The 27,045-nt window shown below is 41.7% G+C and overlaps 1 protein-coding gene across 3 annotated transcripts in view; it reads left to right on the top strand.

Annotated features, from left to right (window-relative positions):
• The window catches only part of Cabin1 (calcineurin binding protein 1), a 147,828-nt gene that overhangs the window by 4,110 nt on the left and 116,673 nt on the right, over positions 1–27,045 (top strand). For all 3 annotated transcript variants that reach the window (XM_069994444.1, XM_069994441.1, XM_069994443.1), the window contains exons 2-9: positions 4,548–4,620; positions 5,249–5,341; positions 7,752–7,865; positions 14,557–14,691; positions 15,880–16,060; positions 22,229–22,358; positions 24,589–24,738; positions 25,889–26,175. In XM_069994444.1, the coding sequence (XP_069850545.1) occupies positions 4,618–4,620; positions 5,249–5,341; positions 7,752–7,865; positions 14,557–14,691; positions 15,880–16,060; positions 22,229–22,358; positions 24,589–24,738; positions 25,889–26,175 (1,093 nt within the window). In that variant the 5' untranslated portion in view covers positions 4,548–4,617. The remainder of the gene's footprint in view (positions 1–4,547; positions 4,621–5,248; positions 5,342–7,751; positions 7,866–14,556; positions 14,692–15,879; positions 16,061–22,228; positions 22,359–24,588; positions 24,739–25,888; positions 26,176–27,045) is intronic.

The following is a 27,045-nucleotide window of genomic DNA, read 5'->3' as shown; positions in this document are numbered from 1 at the left end:
CTTCTGATCTTTGCTTCTCAATTATATGCTCAAGCTACTGCACACTTCTTGTTTTGTTTGTTTTTGATAATAGCCACCCTAGTAAGGGTGACATGATATCTCATCATGAGTTTTTTGTTTGTTTGTTTGTTTTTTTGGTTGTGGGCCTTAAACGCGGGGGCTGGGTACTGTCCCCAAGCTCTTCAGCTCAAGGCTAGTGCTCTACCACTTTGAGCCACAGTTCTACTTCTGGTTTTCTGTTGGTTAACTGAAGATAAGATTTTCCTGCCAGGGCTGGCTTTGAACTGTGAACTCAGATCTGAGCTTCCTGAGTAGCTAGGATTATAGGTATGAGCCACTGGCACCCAGCTTTACATGCTTTTTTTTTTTTGGTCGGTCATGGGCATGAACTCTGGGCCTGGGCACTGTTTCTCAGCTCTTCAGCTCAAGGCTAGCACTCTACCACTTGAGCCACAGTGCCACTTCTGGCTTTTTCTGATTATGTGGTGCTGAGGAATCGAACCCAGGGCCTTATGCATGCAAGGCAAGCACTCTACCACTGAGCTACCTTCCCAGCCCCTCGTTGTGGTTTTTATTTATATCATTGCCTGATCATTCAGTGGTTATCGCCTGTCAACTCTTGAAATTAAAACTGTATCTCTTATGGTCCTGGAGTCACAAAGACAACTTAAGTTAAAGCACAGGCTTAGTGTAATTTGCTAGTTGTGTGTGGAGGTAGGAAGCATATGAGCTTTTTTCTTGAAAGAGAAGATTTGCTCCTTGCATGATGGCTTTATTGGTGTTCTGTCACTTATATACACACACCCAGCTACTTACTACCTCAGAGATCTGATTCCTCAACTATCTCTGGGCCTTTGTCTTATTTTTCACCATAAAGATGCAGTTGGCATCTTAGTAGACTTGCTGAGATCTGGAACTGTACCTGCCAAACAGACATTGACTAGATTTGTCAATCTCTGACTTCTCCCTTGCCTCTGAAGAGTGGCAGGGGAGCAGAAGCAAGGCTAGTTGACTGGCTTCATTCAGCTAAAAGTTATTGAGAGCTTCTGAGGAGCTGCAGAGTGTTGGTGTGACTTGGGGAGTCTTGACTGCGTCTGCCCAATTCTGGGCAAGGAGCTCCCAGTCTACTCAGGCCATACCATGTTGTCTCATTTTATACACAAGGACACCAAGGCTGCTAAAGGATCAAAGACAGAACCCAGTCATGGTCAGAAATCTTCAGTTTAAATCCAGTGCTCTTTCAATTTCAGGCCTAAGTAGAACAGTCAACCTTGTTAATAAATGGTGGGGGAAAAATGTTAGTCAATGAGTAACTATTGAGGGCCCATTCATTGGTGAGGGCAGTGGTTGGAGAGGTGATTTGGGTTTTCTGGGATTCAGCTGGTGGAAAAGGTGGCCTGAGCAGCATCCTCATCTTTTATGATTTCTAGCTGGGGTTCTATCCTTGGCTGCTGGGGCTCTGGCTGTTGAGAGACACAGGGAGGCTTGTGCTGCTGATATGCACCCTGAGCTGCGGGCTTATACTTTGAAATATGTTCATCTTCTATTGGGAACTTTTATTCTATTGATTTCTTTTCTTTTTCTTTCCACCACCTCCTCCTCCTCCTCCTTCTCTCTTTTTTTTTTTTTTTTGGTCAGTGATGGGGCTTGAACTCTGGGCCTGGGTGCTGTCCCTAAGCTCTTCAGCTCAAGGCAAGCACTCTACCACTTGAGCCACAGCACCACTTCTGGTTTTCTGGTGGTTAATTGGAGATAAGAATCTCATGGACTTTCCTGCCTGGGTTGGCTTTGAACCATATCCTCAAATCTAAGCCTCCTGAGTAGCTAGGATTACAGGCTTGAGCTACTGGCTTCCCAGCTTGATTCCCTCCCACCCCCCAGTCCTGGGGCTTGAACTCAGGGCCTGGGCTCTGTCCCTGAGCCTCTCTGCTCAAATCTAGTTAGTGTTCTACCACTTGAACCACAGCACCACTTCTGGCTTTTTCTGTTTATGTGAGAAATCAAACCCAGGGCTTCATGCATGCTAGGCAAGCAACTCTACCACCAAGCCAAATTCTGCCCTTGGTTTGTTTTTCTTATGTGATACCAAAAACCAAACCCAGAACCTGGCACATGCCAGGGCAGTGCTCTTCCATTGACCTACATTCCTCAATTAGTTTTGTTTTTTTAACACTGTAATAAAACATACAATAATATTTGCATTTTAAGCATTTTTCAGAGTACAATTCAGTGGCGTATGTTGACATTGTTTGCAGCCATCCCCATAGTCTATCTCCAGGACTGTTTTCATTTGGGATGATTGAACCTCTATCCTCATTAAACATTAATTCTGTTGACCCTTACAACCAGCCTCGGGTAGCCACCATTACACTTTGTGTGTATGTGTGTGCGCGTGCGTGTCAATAATGGACTTGAACTTGGGTCTCACTCTCTGGTGTGGCTTTTTTGCATACAGCTAGCACTCTACCATTTGAGTTATGATTCCAGCCCAGATTATTTGTTGGTTAGTTAGAGAGTTGTTTTTTTTTTTCCTACCAGGCCATTTGAATTGCCATCTTCCAGATCTCAGCTTCCTGAGAGACCCCTGGCCTCCAAGATGGAACTTCTTATGAGTTCATCTCTTGCCCTTGCGGATTTAATTGGGAGTGCCCTTTTCTTTCCTTGACTGCATGTCAAGTGTGTATCTCCTTCCTATCACTGCTGCATTTGAACTGCAGTCATCTTTTTTTGGTACCAGTCAGAGCCTAGGAACTGTCTCAGAGCTTCTTTTGCTCAAGGCTAGCACTATACCATTTGAGCCCTAGCACCACTTCTGTTTTTTTTCTGTGTTTCTGTGTATGTGGTACTGAAGAATCAAACCCAGGGCTTCATGCATATTAAGCAAACACTCTACCACTAAGCCACATTCTGGGTCCCTTTTTTTTTCTTTTTCTTTTTTAAAAAAAGCTTTATTGAGCTGTAAGTCACATGTGTATAATTCCCTATTTAATGTTTTAATTTATTAACAAAATTGCGTAACCACAAATCAATTTTAAAACATTTTTATCACCCCCTAAAGAAACCCTAGGCCCATTAATAGTCACTTAGTCTTAGTTGTTTTCTTTGTTATAACAGAATTCTTGAAACAGGTTTTTGTTCTAGTTTTTGTTTTTGTGCTGGTCCTGGGGCTTGAACTCAGGGCCTGGGTGCCATCTCTGACCTTTTTGCTCAAGGCTAGTGCTCTACCATTTGAGCCACAGCACCACTTACCATTTGAGTCACAGCACCACTTCTAGCTTTCTTGGAGTAGTTTATTGGAGATAAGAATCTCATGGACTTTCTTACTTGGGCTGGCTTTGAACCATGATCCTCAGATCTCAGCCTTCTGAGTAGCTAGGATTACAAGTGTGAGCCACCGACAATAATTTTTAAAGGATAATGATTTATTTTCTCTGATAGTTCTGGAAATTGTTCAAGATAGGTTGGCTATGTCTAATAAGGGTATTTTGCTACTTTCAAGTCATGGTGAAAAGTGGAATGGCAAGCAGATCTGTACCAAAGAGACAAAGTGGGAGAGCCAGTCCTGTTTTGAATAGCACACTATAAAGTAATTCAGTAGCAGAGCACTTAATTCTCACTCCTACTAGAAAGGTGTTAATTTCTCCTAATGACCTAATCACCTGTTAGAGGTCTCATTACTTTGTAACACTGTTATTCAAACCATAGCATTCCCCGGCTTACTAATCTGCTTTGTCATATATTTGGAATCAGGTAATATGGTTTTTTGTGTGTGTGGCATTTAAATTAAAAAAATTGTTATTATAAACTGATCTACAGAAGGGTTATAGTTACATAAGTCAGGTAAAGACTATATTTCTTTTTGGAAAATGTTACCCCTTCCTTTGCTCTCTCCCAGTTTTTCCCTCATGCCCCATAAGTTGTATGGTTCATTTTCAACATAGTGTCCAGAGAGTACCATTGCTGAATTTGTTTATCTTTTGTCTCACCATTTCTGTGTGTATGGTTTTATTTAGCTTAGTATTTTAGTGGTTCCTCCATGTCATAGTATTTATCAGACTTTTTCTTTTATGGCTGAATAATGCCTTAGGTATACATACAGTATTTTATAATATTCCCTTGTGTGTATACACAACATTTTATTTGTCTATTCTTCAGCTTATGGACATTTAAGAGGTGTTTTCACCTCTTAACCTGTCATAAATAATGTTACCATGAACATTTTGAGTAATGTGGGTATGTTTTCATTTTCCTTGGTTAGGTACACAGAGTGGAGCTTCTACCTTTCATGCTAATTCTCACTAGCATTTTGAGGGCATGCCAGACTTCTGCAGCTTCACACCATTTTACATTCCCAGTAGCAACTTGTGAAATTCCAATATCTCTGCATTCTTGTCAATTCTGTCTTTTTTGCAGCCTTCAAACTGGCCAACCTGAGTCCAATTGTGTTTTTCTTTTTTCTATTGTATTTCTAAAACAGATGTTCGCTAGCACTGTGGTATTCCTGTTTGTTCTGAGCCCTTTCTCAGTCTGTCTTGTTCCTTCCCTAGATTTGTGGACTGGCACAGTCTTTCCCAGTGATGGGAAGTGATCCTCCGTTGTAGTGCTGAATCCCTGAATATGGTAAGGACAGATGCCTACCTATGGTGCTGGCACCAGTGGTGTTTTGATATTTTGCCTTTAGATGTGAGGGGTATTTTCTGGTGGACACTGAAAGCTCTCATTGTACAGCACATACTCTCTTAGGATAGGTTTGAATGATTGGCTGTTGATTTTGCTTGTGAATCTTACCACAGTTGTTGGGAGAGCACAAACTTAACATATTCTTTTGGAATTGTTTTTCTAGAATTGTTTTCTTCTACTGTGTTGGGCTCTTGCTGGGGTGTCCCCAGCCTCTGCCCATATATGGTGGATAGTGCCTGGGATGTGCTGCTCATACAGATTAGCATAGTTTCTCAGGCATGTCCTATTCCTTGATTTTTTTTTTCCCCCAGAGATGATCACATGTGGGTCATTTCCTTTAAAGCTTTTTTTGTTTTGTTTTGTTTTGTTTTGAGATAGTCTTGTTATATAGCACAGGCTGGCCTGAACTCACAATCCTCCTGCCTCAGCCTCCTTATTGCTGCTTTACAGGCATATGCCATCACATCTTGACCCCTTGTCGTTTTCAAGGTAGAATGGATTATATGCTGGAATGTAATTGTATTTCTGTGAAAACAGCACTTCTTTTTCCTCTAAACTCTATTTCTAGATTCGAATTGCAGCCTTAAATGCCAGTTCTACGGTTGAGGATGATCATGAAGGAAGCTTTAAAAGTCATAAAACCCAGACAAAGGAGGCTCAGGTATGTAACATCTCTTTAATGGTGCTTGAGGGGGAAATTCCATTTTGAAAGATGGCTAGTTCTCCATCTCATGTTAAAACTGTGTCATGTAGGAGACAGTTAATATTCTGTGAGTGAATATGAAGTCCTGTTAGTTCCAGGGACTGCTTCTCCAGCTGAGGCCACCTTTCCACTCTTTGTGCAGGCTTCAGGGGTTTGCAAACGGAGGAAGCAGTAGAATGTTTATATAGGCATGCTTTAAATTTCTCTAGAGTATTGCCTTCACTTGCAATGTAATGAGACCCTTGAGAGGCACATCTTGCCTGGAATCTGGCTCCAGATAAGTGAAGGAGCCAAGTTCAACTTTGCCTTTCTAGGATCTTGGTTATTTTTCTCTACCACGTTGCTTAATAACTCTTCCATTTCAGCCAGCTTCCTTTCTTTTCCTCTTTTTCCCCTCCCCTCTCTTCCCTTTTCTTCCTCACTCCTTTCTCCTACCACCCACTTATCTGTTCATTTTTCCACCCATGCCATATTACAGCATAACAAGGGTTTGTTCCTATCTTTTATTTCCCTGGAATAAATATACGTCCCCTGCCCTCTCTTATGGGTGAAATTAGGACAATTTCAGAGCTCTTTCAGAAGTGTTTTAATCAGCTATCTTTGGTCTATAGGGATGTCAGTGTGGTATAGTGGGGTTGTTGGAGGAAGTTGTCATTCTCTCCAGGGAATGATTAGGCTAAGGCAGAGTGTCTGGTAGAAAGCAGAGGAGGGAGTACATGAAGAAAAGAAATGTCCAAGAAGAAACGTACTCTTTATCTGACTTTATGTGCCTTTATGTAACTGTAACCTCTCTAGACATCGACAACAAATTAAAAAAAGAAAAAGAAAGCAGAGGAGGGCATGGGAAGGCTTAGTAGTAGTTAGATGTATGAGGCCTTGAGTTCAATTTCCACCAGGGAGGGAGAGGGAAAGACAGAGAAAACAAGAGATAGAGAAGCAAGGAGGAGCCAGGAGCTGGTGGCTCACGCCTGTAATCTTAGTTACTCAGGAGGCTGAGGTCTGAGGGTCCAGGTTTGAAGCCAGCCAAGGGCAGGAAAGTCCATGAAACTCTTTATCTCCAATAAACTACTCAGAAAAAGCTGGAAATGGTACTGTGGCTCAAGTGGTAGAGTGCTAGCCTTGAGCACAGAGAGGCTCAGGGATAGTACCCAGGCCCTGAATTCAAGCCCCGGGACTGGCGGGGGGGGGGGGGGGGGGGGGTTCAGAAAGGAGGGAAAAAGGGAGGGAGAGAGAAAAGAAAAGAAAAGACAGAAACCACATTGAATTGGTTTACTCACAGAACTTCTGGCATTCAGATGTGTGGAGTGTTTTTCTTCCACCCCAACAGAATTTCCAGCTCCCCAGACACCAAGTAGTGTGTCCTGCAGTTCAGTTAGTTCTGATACTGATCACCCAGAGTTAATGTGCAACTCTACAAGTTAACGACTCAGCCCTGTAGACTTCCCTCACTTCAGGTGCCAACTGCAGGTATTAAGTACCAGGATATCCACAATTCTGTCTGGCTTGGCTTTAAAATAAAAAAAATTCTTAACTCCTATTTTAGGTTTTATAATTTTCTAGTATGATTCACTTACCAGCTTATTAGAAAGGATACAATTCAAGAACAACCAAGTAGAAGGAATGCATAGGGCAAGGTATGGTGAGTACAGAGTTTGCATGTCCTCTCTGGGTGTACCACCCTCCCAGCACCAACTCAGAAGTACTCCAGATCCACCTCTTAGTTTTTTTTTTTTTAAATGGAAGTTCTATTACATCGGTGTAATGGATTACATCAACAATGGTGAACACGATTTCAGCTCCCCTTTCCTCCCTGGAGGCAATGATGGTGTGCAAGTGAGTTTAAGCCCTCTACTCATTGCCACTAGGCCTATCAACAAGCTATCTAAGGGCTTCAGTTACATGTCATCACGTTAACATAAACTCAACAGGAAACACTTGTTTCACCCTATCACTCAGGAAATTCCAAGGATTCAAGAAGCTACATCTGAGAAACCGTGGGCAAAGCCCAAAACTTGACTTCTTATAATGCCATATATACTCCTTTTGATTGTCTTGGTTACTCTGGCCTATGTGACCACTCTTTTGCTTTCACCTAGAAAGGGCTACTGGGTTCCTACCTTGGATGCTCTGACTCTCTGCTTTGGCTCTCTATATTGTCTATGCTGTTGCCTAGACTCATTGCTGCCTGCATTGCTGGTGTCTGCTTGGGGGCTCATAAAGGGCTCTTCTAATGATGATCTCTGGGGAAACTGGGGTTAATTCCACTATAGAGTGTACAGCTGACAGTTAATGTGTCAATGAGTATTGCATAATTGGTTTAAAATGGATAAACTTTTGACTATATGAAAACATCTATCTTGGTTTGCAGGAAGCAGAGGCTTTTGCCTTATACCATAAGGCCCTGGATCTGCAGAAACATGACAGGTTTGAGGAGTCTGCCAAAGCCTACCATGAACTCCTGGAAGCACGCCTGCTTCGGGAGGTAAGTTCCTGGCTGGCTAGGCACTGTGGTGGGTAGCAGGTGGGCTCTGGAGCCCGGCTTTCTGGTTCTTACCTCTGCTTGTTCATTTCTTGACTGGGCAATCTTAGGAATTTTATGTCACCTCTTTGCCCTTCAATTTTCTTACTTGAGTATCTGCCTAGTTGGGTTGTTGTGAAGGTTGAATGAATCCAGTGAAACAGGAAGAACAATTCTTGTTAGAAAGTAAGTTCTGAGGAAGTGCTCTGATTGTTACTTAATCTTCCCAGCCACTCTGGCTTTATTTTACAGGTGTGGACAATGAGGCGTCATGAGATACTGGTGGCTTAGAGCCACTTCCAGAAGTGAAACATTAGAGACAAAATTGGTGCAAATTTTGGCAAATGCTATTTGAGTGATAGACCATGAGCTCAGGAAGTATATATGAACACCAGGGACTTTCATTTTGATTAGTATACATTAATTGTATAAGATGGGGAAGGGTTCATTATGACATTTCCATACATTCATATAATATATCCTGATCAAATTGATCCTTTCTACTACTTTCCCTTACTTCACTCACTCTCCAATTCTTAAAATAGTTTCAATAGGCTTCCTTGTTCTGTTTTCATTACTTGAATTGTGTTCATCTTCATCCAGTCTGTTAGCCTTCTTCTATCCTGCTGGTACCACCTAACAGAGCCTGTTTCACTCTCCTGTCATTTTTTTTTTTTTTTTTTTTTGGTCAGTCGTGGGGCTTGAACTCTGGGCCTGAGCACTGTCCCTGAGCTCTTCAGCTCAAGGCTAGCGCTCTACTACTTGAGCCACAGTGCCACTTCCGGCTTTATTCTTTTTGCTTATATGGTGCTGAAGAATCGAACCCAGGGCCTCATGCTTGCAAGGGAAGCGCTCTACCACTGAGCCACCTTCCCAGACCCTCCAGGTTTCACATATGAGTGAAAACAAAATATTTGGCTTTTTGGAATTGGCTTATCTCAGCATGATGTTCTCCAATTCCATCTGTTTTTCTGCAGATGGCATTTTCTTTTTCAAACTAAAAACCTAATTGTTTTTATTTTATTTTATTTAACTATTTTTTCAGTTTACCATTTGATTGAATTTCTTCTTTAAAAATTATTGTTGGGCTGGGAAGGTGGCTCAATGGTAGAGTGCTTGCCTTGCATGCATGAGGCCCTGGGTTTGATTCCTCAGCACCACATAAGCAAAAAGAAAAAAGCCGAAAGTGGCGCTGTGGCTCAAGTGGTAGAGCACTAGCCTTGAGCTGAAGAGGGGAGGGACAGCACCCAGGCCCAGAGTTCAGGCCCATGACCTGATCAAAAAATAAATAAAATTTATTGTTAAGTACTTATACAAAAGGATTTTAGGGGCTGGGAAAGTGCCTCAGTGGTAGAGTGCTTGCCTTGCATGCATGAGGCTCTGGGTTTGATTCCTCAGCACCACATAAGCATAAAAAGCCAGAAGTGGTGTTGTGGCTCAAGTGGTAGAGCACTAGCCTTGAGCTGAAGAGCTGAGGGACAGTGCCCAGGCCCAGAGTTCAGGCCCCACAACTGACAAAAAAAAAAAAAAAAGATTTCAATTTAATGTGCCTGTTTATGTGTACAGTGTACTTTGATAAAGGTCCCTCTCCATCATTCTTCCTCTCCCATCTATCCCATTCCCACACATCTTGTGCAGTTTTCTAGTTTCATTTTCACATAAGTACATTGAGTATTATGACTGTATTCGACTTCCATTCCTCTTCCTGTTTCTCCTCTCCCCTCTCATTTTTCTTTATGACTGCTATATTTCATGGTATATATGTACCCGTGTCTTCTGTATCCATTTATCTGTTGTTGGGTACCTTTGAACAGTACTACAGTAAACATAGGTCTATGTAAGTAATTATATTTATATATTAACTTTTACACACACACACACACACACACACACACACACTATGCTCTCTAGTGATATGGCAAGTCATAAGTTAGGTCTATTTATAGCTTTTTGAGGATCCTCCATACTGATTTTCATAGGAGGTGTACTGGCTTTCTTCTTATCAACAATATATGAGGATTCTTTTCCCCTAGCATCCTTGTCAGCATTTATTGTTTCCTTTTTCTTTTCTTTTCTTTTTCTTTTTTTGGTTGGTTGTGGGGCTTGAACTCAGGGCCTGGGTCCTATCCCTGAGCTTTTTTCACTCAAGGCTAGCCACTTTGAGCCACAGCTCTACTTCTAGTTTTCAGGTGATTAATTGGAGATAAAGAATCTTATGGGCTTTCCTGCTTGGGCAGGCTTTGAATCTCAGTCCTCAGCCTCTTGAGTAGCTAGGATTATAGGTGTGAGCCACTGGTGCCAGGCTTGTTGTTTTCTTGATGATAACCATTCTGACTGAGGTGAGATGGAATTTTAGTATAGTTTTATTTTTCTGTTTACCATATTGGGATTTAAACTCAGGACTTGGTACTTGCTCAGCTGGTACTCTACCACTTACACCATGTCCCCAGCCTAGGTGTTTGTTGATTATTTTGGAAGTGGAGTCTTACAGACTTTTCTGTCTGGGCCAGCTTCAAACCTGGATCCTCTGAATCTCAGTAGTTGGGATTTTAGACATGAGCCAGCAACCCTTAAGTATAGTTTTGACTTTTATTTCCTTTATGGCTGGGAATGTTGAAATTTTTTTTTTTTTTTGGGTCCGGTTGTGGGGCCTGAACTCTGGGCCTGGGCGCTGTCCCTCAGCTCTTCAGCTCAAGGCTAGCGCTCTACCACTTGAGCCACAGTGCCACTTCCGGCTTTTTGCTTATGTGGTGCTGAGGAATCGAACCCAGGGCCTCATGCATGCAAGGCAAGCACTCTACCACTGGGCCACCTTCCCAGCCCCGGAATGTTGAAATTTTATCTATTAGCCATTTGAATTTCTTCTGAGGACTTCTCAATTCTTTAGTCTATTAATAATATTATTATTATTACTGTTTAAGTTTTTGAGCTCTTTGTATAGTCTGCATATTAATTTTTTATTGAGTAGTTGGTGGAGATTTTTTATTTTGTGGGGGTTGTCTTGGTTCTGTTGATTGTTTCTCTTGGTGAACAGAAACTTTTTAATTTGATGTAGTTCTATTTGTCAGTTCTTGTTCTTGCTTTCTGGGCAATTGGAGTCCTATTCGGTCTATTCAGAAAATAATTACCTGCGCCTATAAATTCCAGAGTTTTCCCTATGTTTTCTCATAGTAGGTTTAAAAGTTTCAGGCAAAGTAAATGAAGTAGGGTAGGTTGTCAGGATGTTTTGGTTGTTGATAATATTGTCTTGGAAGTAGAGACACAAGAATGGTGATCTTCCATTAATCAGTAGGAGTGAGTGAGGACCCAGAGAGAGAAAAAAATATTCTGTAATTATTAAGATTTAGTTATGCGCCAGGTGATGCGTCTATTTTAGGAGTGTGTGTTTCCTCTTAGCCCATGGTGGAGTGGGTCTTTGGAAAAAGTAAGATTGAGTGGGCTTCCTAAGTACAGAGCTGATGCTATGTGGGTCCAACACCCAACAAGAGGCAAGGCAGGCTTTCCACCTAAGGCTAGCTCAGGCTAGCCTTGTAGTCATAGGTATGTGCATTCTGTACAGATCCCAACTAGCCTTAAAAGATTGTATGGTGCTCTAACCCCTTGCTTATAAAACATACTCATTGCAAACAATAGAAAAACAGAAAAAAATATATAACAAGTTTCTTTGAACACTCTAAGCCATTTCTGTACTATTATAATAAGATCTATATTTATAGTGCCAAAAACAATTGACATGAACCACAGATAATTCCTTAAGAAGTGACCAGGTTGGCTGTGGAATCCTAGAGGGCTTATTGAGGCTAGCCTTTCAGGGAAGATGGAGAGTGGTGGTGGGTATTGGTGGTTAGCAAGGTAAAGTCAGTTAACAAAGCCACCATGGTTAGGAGTTCATATGTTGCTGATTCGTCTTTCTGAAGTAGACTCATCTAAAATTATTTATACTGAACTAGTTTTAAAGAGACCAAAAGCACTTGTTATCTAGCACTAATCAACTGTCTCTCAGGCATCTTTATATACTTTAAACCTGATGGCAATAGAAGATGTGAACAGGTTTCAATGTGAGTTTTCAGTCTTTTTCCTCTTTTGTTTTCCTCTCAATACATTTTTTTTTTTTTTAAATTAGGGCTTGAACTTAGGGCCTGTGCACTGACCCTGAGCTTTTTGCTCGGGCTAATGCTCTACTGCTTGTGCTGTAACTCCATTTCCAGCTTTTTTTGGAGATAAGAATCTCACATATTTGTCTGTCTGGTTTGGCTTCTAATTACAATCCTCAATTCTTAGCCTCTTATGTAGCTAGGATTACTGGTGCCTGACCTTTTCTTTTTTTTCCCTCTCTTTCTCTTCTTTGAGACATACTGTTGGTACGAAACTTGTTATAAAGCCCAGGCTGGCCTGGAACTTAAGATCCTCTTACTTCAGCCTCCTGACTGCTGGGGTTCTAGGTGAGGACTACTATACTGGCACTTTTCATTGTTGATGGACTTCATAAAAGTCCCAGTGTAGGTTGCTTGGGTTAGTCAATGGGTACTTTCTGAGTGTGGCATGTCCTTGGGTCTTGCTGTTCTAACCAGTGTGAGGATGCTATCTGTTCTAGGACAAAGCTGGAATGTGTACCAGTCCCTAAAAATAACTTCTTTGTGCCAGTGAATTTTTCTGTTAGAAATTACTTTTGGAAGTAGAAGTGTGGCTTAAGTGGTAGAGGGCTAGCCTACAGGGAAAAAGCTACGTGAGAATATGAAGCCCTAAGTTCAAGACCGAGTATCCCCACCCCCCAAAAAAGTTTAATAATTTGGAGAAGCTTGTATTTAAAAGAATAGAGAAGACAAAACGATTTCCTCTTCACTCTGTGGCTGGGGTATTAGTTTTTAAATCAGCAATTTCTTCGAAGTGAGATTTTTCTAAGAGTTCTTATAAAAGCTGTATTAAGGTGACTTCATAGTAAAGATGTTTATCATCTTTATGCTCTTTTTTCATATATTTTTATTGTAAAAATACTGTACAGAGGGGTTACAGTTACATGAGTAGGGTAATGAGTACATTTCCTATCCAGCATTGTTACTTCCTCCTTTGTTTTTCCCCTACCATCCCTTCCCTCTCCACCTCCCCAACTCCTCCCCCACTCAAATTGAAAAGTTTGTTTTCAATATAGTGTCTTGTACATCTCATTGTTATAGTGGGTCAACCTATATCCTTATTTAAGCATTTTGTTATATCCCTTCCCCTCCCCAAATTATAAAAATGTATATACAAGATAGGAAGGAATAGGAGAATCTCTAGGGCTCTTTAGCACAGGCCAAAATTTTCTTTTTTTTTTTTTAATTGTGAAAATACTGTACAGAGGAGTTACAATTACATGGGCAAGATAATGAGTACATTTCTTATCAAGCATTGTAGCCTCCTCCTTTGTTTCCCCTTCCCATCCCTTCCCATCCTCCCCCCCCCCCCAATCCTCCCCGCCAAAATTTTCTTAATAGAAACCCAGAAACACAACAAATCAAAGAAAGGTTGGACAAATGGGATTGGAAACTGCAGAGCTTCTGCATGGCAAAGAACATAGCTAGCAAGATCAATAGAAAGCCCATGGATTAGGAGAAGATCTTCACTAGCCATACAACGGACAAGGGACTCATATCTAAAATATATTTAGAACTTTATGCTCTTCCATTTCATATTTACTTTTGATCTTCAGGCTAGGAATTACTGTCATTCTATTACAAACGTTATTGAGATGTTAACTATTTAGTTGAAGTAATTATCTATGGTCATGTGGTGTGAGTTGAGAGTTTAGTCTCTTGATTCATTTTTTTTTTTTCTGTCAGTCATGGGGCTTGAACTCTGGGCCTGATTGCTGTCTCTTAGCTCTTTGGCTCAAGGCTAGTGCTTTACCACTTGAGCCACAGTGCCACTTACTCTGTTTTTCTGGTGGTTTATTGGAGATAGAGTTCCACAGCCTTTTCTGCCCAGGCTGGCTTTGAACCACAATCCTCGGATCTCAGCCTCCTGAGTAGTTAGGATTATAGGTGTGAGCCACTGGGGCCAGGCCTTTTTTTTTTTTTTTTTAAGCTAGTCCTGGGAGTTGAACTCAGGGCCTGGGCACTGTCCTTAAGCTTCTTTGGCTCAAGGCTAGCACTCTACCACTTGAGCCAAAATGCCACGCTGCTTTTTCTGTGTATGTGGTACTAAGGAATCGAATCTAGGCCTTCATGCATGCTAGGCATGCACTCTACCACTGAGCCACCTTCCCAGTCCTAGTCTTTTGATTCTTAATCCAGTTGTTCCTAGGTTCAAACTTAGGCTCTACCTGTTGACTTAGGATGCCTCCAGTGGGGAACTGACTGGGCTGTTGTATCATTGTTAGCAAATGTCATCTGTCATTCAGGCATGAATCCCAAGGTGTAGTAGCAGTGGCAGAGAGTGTTCATTCTCTCTTTGTTGATGCCCAGACTCTGGCAAACTGCTTCCTGATGGTCTGTGATAAGATCTGGAGTGGTTCTCTAAGAACATCACCACAGCATGTTCATTTTCTAGTGGAGGCTAGCCTGGACTGGCACACGGTCCTGCAGCAAGGCTGACCAAGTAGCCAGGTATCTTGCTAAATACTTGCTGAGGCACTAGGATGAGGTATCATTTCTGCTTCTGTTTGCTTTTTTCTCAGGCAGTTTCATCTGGAGATGAGAAAGAAGGATTGAAACACCCTGGACTGATACTGAAATATTCCACATATAAGAACTTGGCTCAGCTGGCAGCCCAGAGGGAGGATCTGGAGACAGCCATGGAGTTCTACTTAGAGGTGTGGTTTGGCAATGCTCTCTGTTTCAAAGCAGCAATCCCTCTTTTGAAAGTTCTTGTCTAGAGTTGATAATAATATATCACCAAGCTGTTGGATTGAAATCTGTAGTCAGCAGACGATAACATTAAATACATAGAAATCTAGAGATTCAGAGCAGGTACATAGGCATGCTTGGGTGCAGAGGGCTGTCTGTGAATTACTTCTTCTATACAGTACATGTGTGACTGTGGGTAAGCTAATTTCAATGTCTCCAGTTGTATACCAGTGTATTGGAAGCATTAAAAAAAAAAAAGAAGATAAGGAATCCCTGTACTTGGGAGGACAAAACAGGAGAATTGCAAATTTGAGGCCTGTCCAGGCTATATAGCAAGTTTGATTTCTATATTTCTGTATCTATATTATAACCATCTCTGTGAGTACCTTCTCTGTGGGTACCTCTAATGTACTAGACACTGAGTTATTGCTTGCCATTCATATTTAAGCTATCTTGCAAGGAGGGTGCCTTTATTCTCATTTTAGAGGTGAGAAAAGAGGCTAAGGATCATTGTTCTAATTAATGTTGGAGCCAGGATGTGAACTGAGGACACCTCATATAATCTTTTTAGAATACTGTAGGACGCCAGTATTTTCTTTTTATTCTACTTCTTTTACTTCTTACCTATTAATTAATAAGGAATATAAATATTTAAATTAGCAACATATCAAGAAAATGTTCTGAGTTAAGTAAATTAGTTCTATTAACTGTGTGCCATTCTTTAGTTCTAAAAATGCACAACTCCAGAAAAGATGAGTTGGCTTTACTTGTAAGTTACAAGCAGTCATACCACTTTTGTCATTTTCCTGGGAAGTTTGAGCAGCTAAGCTAGTGCTATGTGCCCCCTAACCCCATGGGCACCTATTCAGAGATCCAACCGTGTGTGTGTGTGTGTGTGTGTGTGTGTGTGTGTGTGTGTGTGTGTGTGTGTGTGTGTGTGTGTGTGTGTGTGTGTGTGTGTGTGTGTGTGTGTGTGTGTGTGTGTGTGTGTGTGTGTGTGTGTGTGTGTGTGTGTGTGTGTTACATACTCTGCTTGTGTGTGTGTCTGTGTGTCTGTGTGTCTGTGTGCTACATACTCTGCTTGTGTGTGTGTGTGTCTGTGTCTGTGTCTGTGTGTGTGTGTGTGCTACATACTCTGCTTGTGTTGTTTCCAGGCAGTGATGTTGGACTCCACAGATGTCAACCTCTGGTATAAAATTGGACATGTGGCCCTAAGGCTCATCCGGCTCCCCCTGGCTCGCCATGCTTTTGAGGAAGGGCTGCGGTGTAATCCTGACCATTGGCCCTGCTTGGACAACCTCATCACTGTACTGTACACCCTCAGTGATTACACAAGTGAGTTTGGTTTTGATTCTCTCTGTATGTTCCTATATTTTTTTGAGACAGAGGAGGGAGGCTCCCTTGGGTAAACGGATAGCCAAAGTTAACCCTGATAGGCTTTCTGCCAAACTGTCAAGAACAATGGAAATGTTTTTATATCTTTGTTTATTCAGCCTGTCTTTCTTGATTTCTTAGATACTGTAGTAAATAAGTAGCATATTCTTGGAGTGATATCCCTACCCCCTTTTGGCTATCCTATTTTTTTGTGTGTGGCATGTTTTTGTTTTGTTGTGATAGGGTCATACACTAATCTAGTCCAGGCAGACTTTGAACTCACTACCTTCTGCTGGGATAACAGACATGTACCACAATTCCTAGCACATTGTCCCAATTTTATGTCTTAGGTTGGGCTGCTGCAACAAAATATTAGAGTGAGTACTTTAAACAGCAGAAATTTCATGATTGATTGATTGATTGATTGACTGTGCTGATCCTGGGGCTTGAACTCAGAGCCTGGGTGCTGTCCCTGCACTTTTGTGCTCACTCTCCAGTTCAGTCACAGTTCTACTTCTGGCTTTTTGGTGTTTGATTGGATATAAGATTCTCACAGACTTTCCTGCCTGGTCTGGCTTTGAGCCATAATCCTCAGATCTCAGTTCCCTGAGTAGCTAGTATTACAGGTGTGAGTCACCGGCGCCTGACCAGAAATTTATTTCTATAGTTCTGAAGACTGGGAAATCCAAAATCAAAGTGCTAGCAGATTTGCTGTCAGATCTCCTTGGTTTGCAGAAGGCCACCTTCTTGTTATATCCTCATATGATAGAGAGGGAGGTAGAGACGGAAAGAGCAGGAGAAAGGGAAAGTAGGGAGGGGAAGAGAGAGAGAGAAAAAAGGGAGAGAACACTCTAATCTTTTCCTTTTATAAGGATACCAGTTCCATCATGGAGACTCCACATTCATTATTTATCTAAAACTAATTACTTTTTTTTCTTTTCAAAATTTTTTATTGTGATTAAGTGGTTACATAATTTCCCAAATTTCACAGTATTGTGGGATAGTGATGCTTAGTTAGAGTCACAAACACATTCTAACTTTCATAGGACAAATTGTCTATCATGGTGTATAACATTTATGAGTTCTATGAGCTTTGCAATACAGTTATTTCTTCCACATTGGGTGATATGTACATTTCTTTTGTTTTGCATAGCATCAGCTGTTCCCTCTTTCCCAATTGTTCCTGCCCTCCCATCGCTGCCATTGAGTTTCTTGGTTCGTTTTGATCAATGTGCAGTGCAGCTGATGGGTCCTGCTGTTGTATGTTTTCCCCTGATTCCCTCTAGTTCTGTGTCATCCTCCTGGTTTCCGCCCGGTGTACACATATATACCATATATGTGATCGCAGCATGGGGTTATTTAGTAGTGATTCGACCAGATGAGTGGAAGTCCTTTGTTTCTTAAGTCTTGTTAATTTTGTCATATCATCTTAAATTTTGGATTTAACATCCACTTATCAGGGAGAACATGTGCCAAATTTGTCTGTTTGCTCTTGGCTTACCTCGCTCAACATGATTTCTTCTAGCTCCATCCATTTCCCTACAAATGCCATTATTTTGTCCTTTCTAATGGCTACGTAATATTTCATTGTGTATAGATACCACAATTTTTGAATCCATTCATCTGTGGTGGTACATCTGGGTTGTTTCCATATCCGGGCTATTGTGAACAGTGCTGCAATAAACATGGAGGTACATGTGTCCTTGTATACTAGTTCCTGTTGTTCAGGATAGTTGCCTAGAAGTGGTATGACTGGGTCATAAGGGAGATCAATAGTTAGCTTTCTGAGGACCTTCCAGACTGCTTTCCAAAGTGGTTGTATAAGTCTACTTTCCCACCAGCAGTGTAATAGGATTCCTCTTTCTCCGCAGCCCCTCCAGCATTTGTCATTGGCTGACTTTAGGATGTGGGCCATTATGACTGGGGTAAGGTGGTAGGTATCTCAGGGTTGTCTTTATTTGCATTTCCTTCACAACCAGGCATGGTGAACATTTCCTCATGTGTTTCTTTGCCATTTTTATCTTTTCTTCTGAGAAGTCTCTCTTTAGTTCCCTTGCCCATTTAGTAATTGGTTTGTTATTGGGAGGGATTAGTTTCTTGAGTTCCCTGTATATACTGGATATTAACCCCTTGTTTGATATATTGCTAGTAAATATTTTTCCCAGTTAGTTGGTTGTCTTTCTAGCTTGGTTTAGCTGTGCAGAAACTTTATTTTAAGGTAGTCCCATTTGTCAAGTCTCTCTCCAATTTGTTGTGACCCTGGGACTCTGTTCAGAAAGTTCCTGCCTATGCCAATAAGTTCAAGTGTCTCTCCTACTCTGTCCTGCAGTAGTTTCAGAGGTTCAGGTTTGATGTTAAGGTCTTTAATCCATTTTGAGTTGATGTTGGTGCATGGTGATAGGCTGGGGTCCACTTTTAGTTTTCTGCATGTGGCTGCCCAGTTTTCCCAGCACCAGTAGTTGAAGAGGCTGTGTTTCTTCCACTGTATGTCCTTGGCTTCTTTGTCAAATATCAGCTGACTGTAGGCATGTGGTTTTGTTTCTGCATCTTCTATTCTATTCCATTGGTCTTTGGGTCTGTTTTTGTGCCAATACCATGCTGTCTTTGTTATTATGGCTCTATAGTAGAGTTTGAAGTCCGGCATCGAGATCCCTCCAATGTTGTCTTTTTTGCCTAGAATTGTTTTGGTTCTAGGTCTTTTGTTGTTCCATATGAATTTTTGGACTGTTTTCTGTATTTCAGAAATGTATGTCATTGGGATTTTAATAGGAATTGCATTGAATTTGTATATTAATTTTGGCAGTATTGCCATTTTCACTATATTAAGTCTGCCTATCCAAGAGCATGGAAGGTCTTTCCATTTCCTGGTGTCTTCTGTAATTTCTTTTTTCTTTCTTTTTTTTTGGGGGGGGGGTCTGGTTGTGGGGCCTGAACTCTGGGCCTGGGCGCTGTCCCTTAGCTCTTCAGCTCAAGGCTAGCGCTCTACCACTTGAGCCACAGCGCCACTTCCGGCTTTTTTCTTTTTGCTTATGTGGTACTGAGGAATCGAACCCAGGGCCTCATGTGTGCAAGGCAAGCGCTCTACCACTGAGCCACCTTCCCAGCCCCCTTCTGTAATTTCTTTCTTTAAGTTTTTTTATACTTTTCGTTAAATAGTTCTTTTACATCTTTGGTTAGGTTAATTCCTAAATATTTTATTTTTGGGGGGGTTATTGTGAATGAGGTAGCCTCCTTTATTTCCCTCTCTGCTTGTACATTGTCAGTGTGCAGGAAGGCGACTGATTTTTGTGGGTTGATTTGGTATCCTGCTACTTTGCCGAAGTGATTTATAATTTCTAAGAGTTTGGGGATGGAGTTTTTGGGATCGTGAAGGTATAGTATCATGTCACCTGCAAAAAGGGATAGTTTAAATTCTTCTTTCCCTACGTGGATCCCTTTAATGTCTTTTTCTTGCCTTATTGCCCTGGCTAAGGGTTGCAGGACTATATTGAAGAGGAGTGGAGACAGTGGGCATCCTTGCCTTCTTCCTGATTTTAGGAGAATTGGTTGTTGTTTTTCCCCATTAAATATAATATTGGCTATTGGTCTGTTGTATATGGTTTTATTGTTTTAAGGAATGTTCCTTCTATTCCTATTTTCTCCAGAGCTTTTAACATGAATGAATGTTGTATTTTATCAAAAGCCTTTTCTGCATCTGTGGATATAATCATGTGATTCTTGACCTTGGCTCTGTTGATGTGTTGGATTACATTTATTGATTTACGTATGTTAAACCATCCCTGCATCTCTGGGATGAAGCCTACCTGGTCGTAGTATATGATTTTTTTTATGTGTTTCTGGATTCTGTTAGCTAGAATTTTGTTAAGGATCTTTGCATCTGTGTTCATTAAGGAGATTGGTCTGTAGTTCTCTTTTTTGATTGTGTCTTGGTCTGGTTTGGGAATGAGTGTGATATTGGCATCGTAGAATGAGTTTGGAATAACTCCCTGCTTCTCTGAAGAGCTTGAGGAGTATGGGTATTAGTTCTTCTTTAAAGGTCTTATAGAATTCTCTTGTGAATCCATCTGATCCTGGGTTTTTCCTTGTTGGAAGACTTCTGATTGCTTCCTGGTAAGATACTGGCTTATTTAATTGATTTACTTCTTCTTTGCTCAGTTTGGGCAACTTGAATTTCTCTAAAAATGCATCCTTTTCTGCTAGGTTTTCTTTCTTTAGAGAGTATAACTTTTGAAAATAGTTCTTTATAATTGTTTGGATATCTTGGGTATTTGTTGTGATTTTTCCCATGGCATCCCTGATCTTGTTAATTTGGGTTTCCTCTCTTCTTAATTAATCTTGCCAAAGGCCTATCAATTTTATTTATTTTTTCAAAGAACCAGCTTTTTGTTTTATTAATTTTATTTATAATTTTCCTATTCTCTATCTCATTAATTTCCGCTCTTAATTTGATTATCTGGCTCCGTCTAGTAACTTTAGGTTCCAATTTTTCATGTTTTTCTAGCTGTTTTAATTGCAACATGAGATTATTTACTTGGTCTGTCTCCATTTTCTTGACGTGGGCACTGAGGGCAATAAATTTGCCCCTCAGGACTACTTTTGCTGTGTCCCACAAGTTTCTTTGTGATGTGTCTTTATTTTCATTGAATTGTAGGAACTTTTTAATTTGTTCTCTAATTTCTTTTGTTACCCAGGTGTTGCTTAGAAGTGTGCTGTTCAATTTCCATGTATTTGAGTAATTTCTGTGGTATGCTCTGTTATTGAGAACTAGCTTGATTCCACTGTGGTTGGATAGGATACAGGGAATTATGTCAATCCCCTTGTATTTACTTAAGTTCCTTGCATGAACTATGATATGGTTTATTTTGGAGAGAGTTCCATGAGCTGCTGAGAAGAATGTGTACTGTGTTGTTTTAGGGTGAAATACTCGGTAGATGTCAGTTAGTTCCGCTTGAAGTATGGCCTCACTTAATTCGGTAGCTTCTTTGCCAATCCTCTGGTTGGTAGACCTGTCCTTTGGTGAGAGTGGGGTGTTAAAGTCTCCTAGTATTATCATGTTGGGATCTATTTTATTCTGTAAGTTTGAGAATATTTGCTTAACATATTTGGGTGCTCCAATGTTTGGGGAGGCATCTTGATTTTTTTACAGAATAATCTTTCTCAGTTTTGCAATATAGATGAAGAAGCCACAATTCCTACTTTAATTCATTTCTTTCCTACTATATTTTACCATACAGTTGTTGCTTTGTATTTGTAAAGGACCCCCAAGAATACCAAAATCTATAGATGCTCAAATACTCCATATAAAATCGCTTAATATTTGCATGTAACTTATATATGACCTTTCATTTACTTTAAAATCATCTCTAGTTACAATGAAAATGTTGTGAATCGTCATTATATTACATAGTTTTGGGGAAAAAGTTTGCACAAGTTTAGAATAAACACATTTTTTTCTTGTTTCTCCCTCCCCCAAATATTTTCAGTTCATGGTTGGTTGAAATGTCAGTGGAGAACCTGACATATGCCTTGACAAGGTGGTCAGGAGCAACCATGCCATACCTTCAGCACTTCACTTAGAAATCACAGCTAAATATTAGTTTTATGGCTTGCATGTTCTACTCATCACAAAACATTAGAACATGAAGACATTTTAGTCAAATGCTTTGCTATTTTCTAAAAGAATGGCCTTTTGTCCATTGTCCAATGTGTTTTTCATTTCCACCTGAAATAGCAGATTTTTTTTTTTAGCCGTACAGGTTATGTAAACTCAGGACCTTGAGCTTGTTTGGCCCCTCCCCAGAAATACCTTTAATATATTTTAATTTATATTAATTCATTTGTTTGTTAATTTCTCCATTTGCACAGGTCTAAATATGTAGTACAGGCATCATAGTCTTAATCTTCCTGAGTGGTGGGATTATAGTGTGTGCTTCCATCATTAGCTAATACATATTTTTTTCTTTTTGTTCTCTCTGTCTTTCTCTCCCCCTCCCTTCCTTCTCTCCCTCTCATTTCTTTCCTCCCTCCCTTTGTCTGTCTCCCCCAGTCTCCCTATCTCCCGATGTTAACTGATAAAGGCAGAGCTTCCAAGTGTGATCCTAAGTCCTAAACTGTTTGTTTCTCTGTCAGCATGCCTGTACTTCATCTGCAAAGCATTGGAGAAGGATTGCCGGTACAGCAAAGGTCTGGTTCTTAAAGAAAAGATATTTGAGGAGCAGCCTTGTCTCCGGAAGGACTCACTCCGAATGTTCCTCAAATGGTAAGTTCTGTCTCATCCCGTGTGTGCTGGTACACGTCAGGAGCACACTTCATTCTCCCTTAGGTCCTGACCTCCCTGCAGCCTCACCTTCTACTTTCCTCAATCTTATCATAAGTGTGCTTAATCTCTTGGTGATGCTTTCTCAAAGTTAAGCCAGTTACTACCCTTCTTTCCCACTATTCTGCTAGCTTTTAGTGTTTGCTTGTTTTCCTCTGGATGCGTGTTACAACCCGCTATCCACTGTACCTCCATTTTTCTAACGTTTTGTCTTTAGTACTGTCCAAATTAGTGTTCCAAACATGCCATAAAGGCATGTTTGTTTCGCCTTGCCACCAGAACAAAACTCTGAGCTGTGTTACCCAAGAACTGGTTCTACCTCCGCCTCACCAACTACTTTTTCTTCCTGTGTTCTTTTTTTGTTTTGGTGCCAGTCCTGGGGCTTGAACCACAAGTATAGCCTCAAGTTCCAAACTGTTTCTTTCCCTCAGCATGCCTATATGTCATCTGCAAAGCATTGGAGAAGGATTGCTGGTACAGCAAGGGTCTGGTTCTCAAGAAGAAGATCATAGAGGAGCAGCTTTGTCTCTGGAAGGGTCCTGTCCCTGAGATTTTGTGCTCAAGGCTAGGACTCTACCACTTCAACCATAACTTCACATCTGGCCTTTTTGGTAGTTAATTTGAGATAAGAGTGCCACAGACTTCACTGTGTGGGCTGGCTTTGAATCAAAGTCCTCAGTTCTCAGTCTCCTGAGTAGCTTGGATTACAAGTATGAGCCACCATTACCCAGTAGGCACCTGGTCTCCTTTTATCAGAGCTGCTAGGTCCCTGGAACATTCCAGGCCTGGCCCTGTTATGCTCTGGCTTGTCTCCTCAACCCAGCTCCCACTGTGCACCCAACCAGTCCTGTCATCTCTCCACCGCTCATCTTGTCTTGCTATTGCTCCCATTTCACATTCCAGCTCCCAGGTAGTGCCTTCATTTTTTTTTTTTTTTTTCTGTTCACAGGTCCTGGGGGCTTGAACTCAGAGCCTCAGCTCTGTCCATGAGCTTTTGTGCTCAAGGCTAGCACTCTACCACTTGAGCAGCACTTCTACTTCTAGCTTTTTTTGGTGGTTCATTGGAAATAAGAGTCTCATGGACTTTCCTGCCTGGGCTGCCTTTAAACCAGGATCCTCAGATCTCAGCCTCTTGAGTAGCTAGGATTATAGGCATGAGATACCAGTGCCTGGCACCTATTATTTTCTAGCTGCTTTCTTCCAACTTTCCTTTTGAGTGAAATCATCTTGCCTTCTGGTATTCTTTGGCCCCTGGAATTGACCTGTCAAGATTTAGTGGGTATTTTTCTCAGTGTCTATCTCCTATGTGCTTAGGCTTTTATACATATCAGTTCTGAAGAACTTTCCTGGGAGATAGTTAACAAACACATTAGAGAAGCCGGGCGCTGGTGGCTCACGCCTGTAATCCTAGCTACTCAGGAGGCTGAGATCTGAGGATCACGGTTCAAAGCCAGCCCGGGCAGGAGAGACTGTGAGACTCCTATCTCCAATAAACCACCAGAAAACCGGAAGTGGCGCTGTAGCTCAAGTGGTAGAGCGCTCGCCTTGAGCTGAAGAGCTGAGGGACAGCGCCCAGGCCCAGAGTTCAAGCCCCACAACCGACAAAAAAAAAAAAAAAAACATTAGAGAAGGCGAAGGCCCCACGTGGCTGTAGTATAGTCCTGCTGTGAGACATCAGGACAGTTGGGCAAGGAGGGCAGGTGGTGTTAGGTCACCTTAAGCAGAGTGTGACTGTACGAGGGAATATGAGACCTCAGTGCTTCCACCCTTTCTGTAATTTGGGGATATCATTAACGTTAATGGACTTAGGTTTGTCTAGTGGCTTTTTGTTGGAGTGGGCTTCTGGGGTAGTTAAATTTTAAAAAAGTGTAAGTAATAATAATCATTTTATTTTCTGAGGCCTTTTAGACAGAAAGATGATATTGTTAATACATCTGGAAACTTTCTGTGCCAGCTGTGATTTATGGAAAGCACAAAAGGTGTTAGTCTTTTCCAGTGTATGTGGGTCTTACGTACTAATTGCCATCTATTTGAGGCTGGACTTAAGTGGTTATTTATGTGGGAAGAATCAACACCGATTAAAGGATATTATTTAATGCATACATATGTGTAAAATTTCAGCCTTGGCTTTAGCTTCTAATGTTGTAATTTCTCCTGTCCTACTTGCTTCTAGTGACATGTCAATTCATGATGTGATAGTCAGTGCAGCTGAGACACAGGCCATTGTAGATGAGGCCCTGGGACTGCGGAAGAAGAGGCAAGCACTGCTAGTGAGGGAGAAGGAACCAGATCTGAAACTGGTGCAGCCCATCCCCTTCCTCACGTAGGTAGTCCTGTGTCTATGGGAATGCTGGGTTGGCTGGTGGGCCCTGATGTGGGACATTACCATACTCAGGAGGGAGAAATCCCAGGTCTAACCCTGGCTGGTAGTTTGGGTCAGGGTTAAATGCCTGGTGGCTCAAAGTCTACAAGCATATACTTACTTGTTGACTACCAAGTAGTAGCTCAGCTCTCTCTTAGGCATATCCAGTCCAAGTCACTCTTGGTTAATGGCTTTGTTGACCCCTACCACCTGTCATGTTCCTATAAGGTCTCTCAATCTGCCCTACCCAGAGAGGAAAAGGAGGTTGACATTTACTAGCCACTTGGTAGGGAAAAACCTGCAAATCAGTCTTAGTGTGGATTTCCCTGGCTGTCAAGTCTGTGCTCTATCTTCAGGGACATTAAGGACCTTGTCCAGTGGGCCTTAGCCCCTTCCTGTCCTGGAAGAACAAGATGGTATTGATAGCCCACTGGAGTTGGGGGCAATTTAGCCCCTTAGTTACCTTTCACATTCAATTTCTTTTCTTTTCTTTTTTTTTGGGGGGGGTCCAGTCGTGGGCCTGAACTCTGGGCCTGGGTGCTGTCCCTCAGCTCTTCAGCTCAAGGCTAGCGCTCTACCATTTGAGCCACAGCGCCACTTCCGGCTGTTTTTTTTTTCCTGCTTATGTGGTGCTGAGGAATCGAACCCAGGGCCTCATGCATGCAAGGCATGCGCTCTACTACTGAGCCACCTTCCCAGCCCTCACATTCAATTTCTATTTAAAAAAATCTGACATTGAATCTAGAATCTTTAAATTCAGTGTGCATTGGCATTGATGTTCAGTTTCCTCTCCCTTCCCACATAGAAACTTTATATGGAGGCATTGCCACACAGTGGTTGAGAGCATTTCTCCTGGGTCCATTTCTGTTATTCCTGCTATTGGTTGATTCTGAGGATATTACATGCTATTCCCTAAAAATTGAGAAAGCAACATCCCTCCCTTGTAGGGGTATCATGATAATCAAGTAGAACATTTATGTCTTCTGCTGGGGTGAGGGACAAGAGGTTACAGGGCCCTCTTCTTGCTCTAGCTCATGCTACTATACCTTCAGATGTGTTATTGGCCTCTGTGAAATGATGCCAGTCTAATATGTTGGCCCTTTCTTTTCAGGTGGAAGTGCCTTGGAGAGAGCTTGTTGGCTATGTATAATCACCTCACCACTTGTGAGCCTCCACGGCCCAGCCTTGGCAAGAGGATTGATCTCTCTGACTACCAGGACCCCAGCCAGCTGTTGGCATCCTCCATGGTGATGATGCCCATCAGCGTGATCCAGCCAAGCCCTGTCAGCACCAATACAGCTGTAGCTGTGGCTGAGCCCGTCCTCTCCTATGCCTCTGTGGCCACAGCCAGCTTCCCACTGCACAGCTCTGGCCTACTGGAAACAAGCACTCCTATAGGTGAGCAGGCCTCTTGGAGGCATCTTTCATAGAGATCTATCTCATTTGCTGAGCCCAGCAGGATGAGAATGTTGGGGTACCTTAACCTCTACAGAGAGATGAGTCATACTAACTCCTATGGTTCAAGTGAAAGTGGAGCCCTTATCCTTGTAGGAAATTGATGAGCCTGTTCTCAGGGTCAGCAATTCAGTACCTGTCATTCATTCTACAGAGAGGACATGGGGCTCTGGGATGCAGCTCCATACTCATTGACAGTGTGTCCTCAGGGTGGGGAGGGGCAGGGGAACCCTTGCTAAGTCATAACATAAAGGTCCCTTTCAACCCTTGTGATGTGAGCATTGGCAGGTCTCTACTGCTGGTATTGCTTTCACTGGCCATGCACATTCCAGCTTCATTGACCTTAGAAAAGTCAACTGACCAGCATGTATGGTAGTCTATTTGTGTACTGATTTATTGATTTTTATTACCACTGGAGTTGTAAAAAAAATAGTTTGGCAAAAGCTCCTACTCTCATGCCTGATTTCTCTCTCTGGGTGCTGGTGGCTCATACAACTCAGGAGGCTGATATCTCAGGGTTATGGTTCAAAGACAGCCCAGAAGGGAAAGTCTGTGAGACTTTATATCTCCATTAAACTACCAAAAACACTGGAAGTGGAGCTATGGCTCAAGTGGTAGAGCACTAGCTTTGAGCAAAAGAAGTTCAGAGACAGAACCCAAGCCCTGAATTGAAGCCCCAGAAAACAGCACCAAAAAAGTTTCAGGCACACTGCTTCTACCTTTCTTCCCTAATCACATGTGGCATTCCTCTGCTGTTTAAGTGGTTTCCAATTTTCTTGCTGTTTTCATATTATCAGGTGTTCATAGGATTCT

Source organism: Dipodomys merriami, unplaced genomic scaffold (genome assembly GCF_024711535.1).
Source record: "Dipodomys merriami isolate MVZ:Mamm:240054 unplaced genomic scaffold, mDipMer1.0.p SCAF_45, whole genome shotgun sequence".
Taxonomy (NCBI): domain Eukaryota; kingdom Metazoa; phylum Chordata; class Mammalia; order Rodentia; family Heteromyidae; genus Dipodomys; species Dipodomys merriami.
This window is presented reverse-complemented; position numbering and strand designations above follow the sequence as displayed.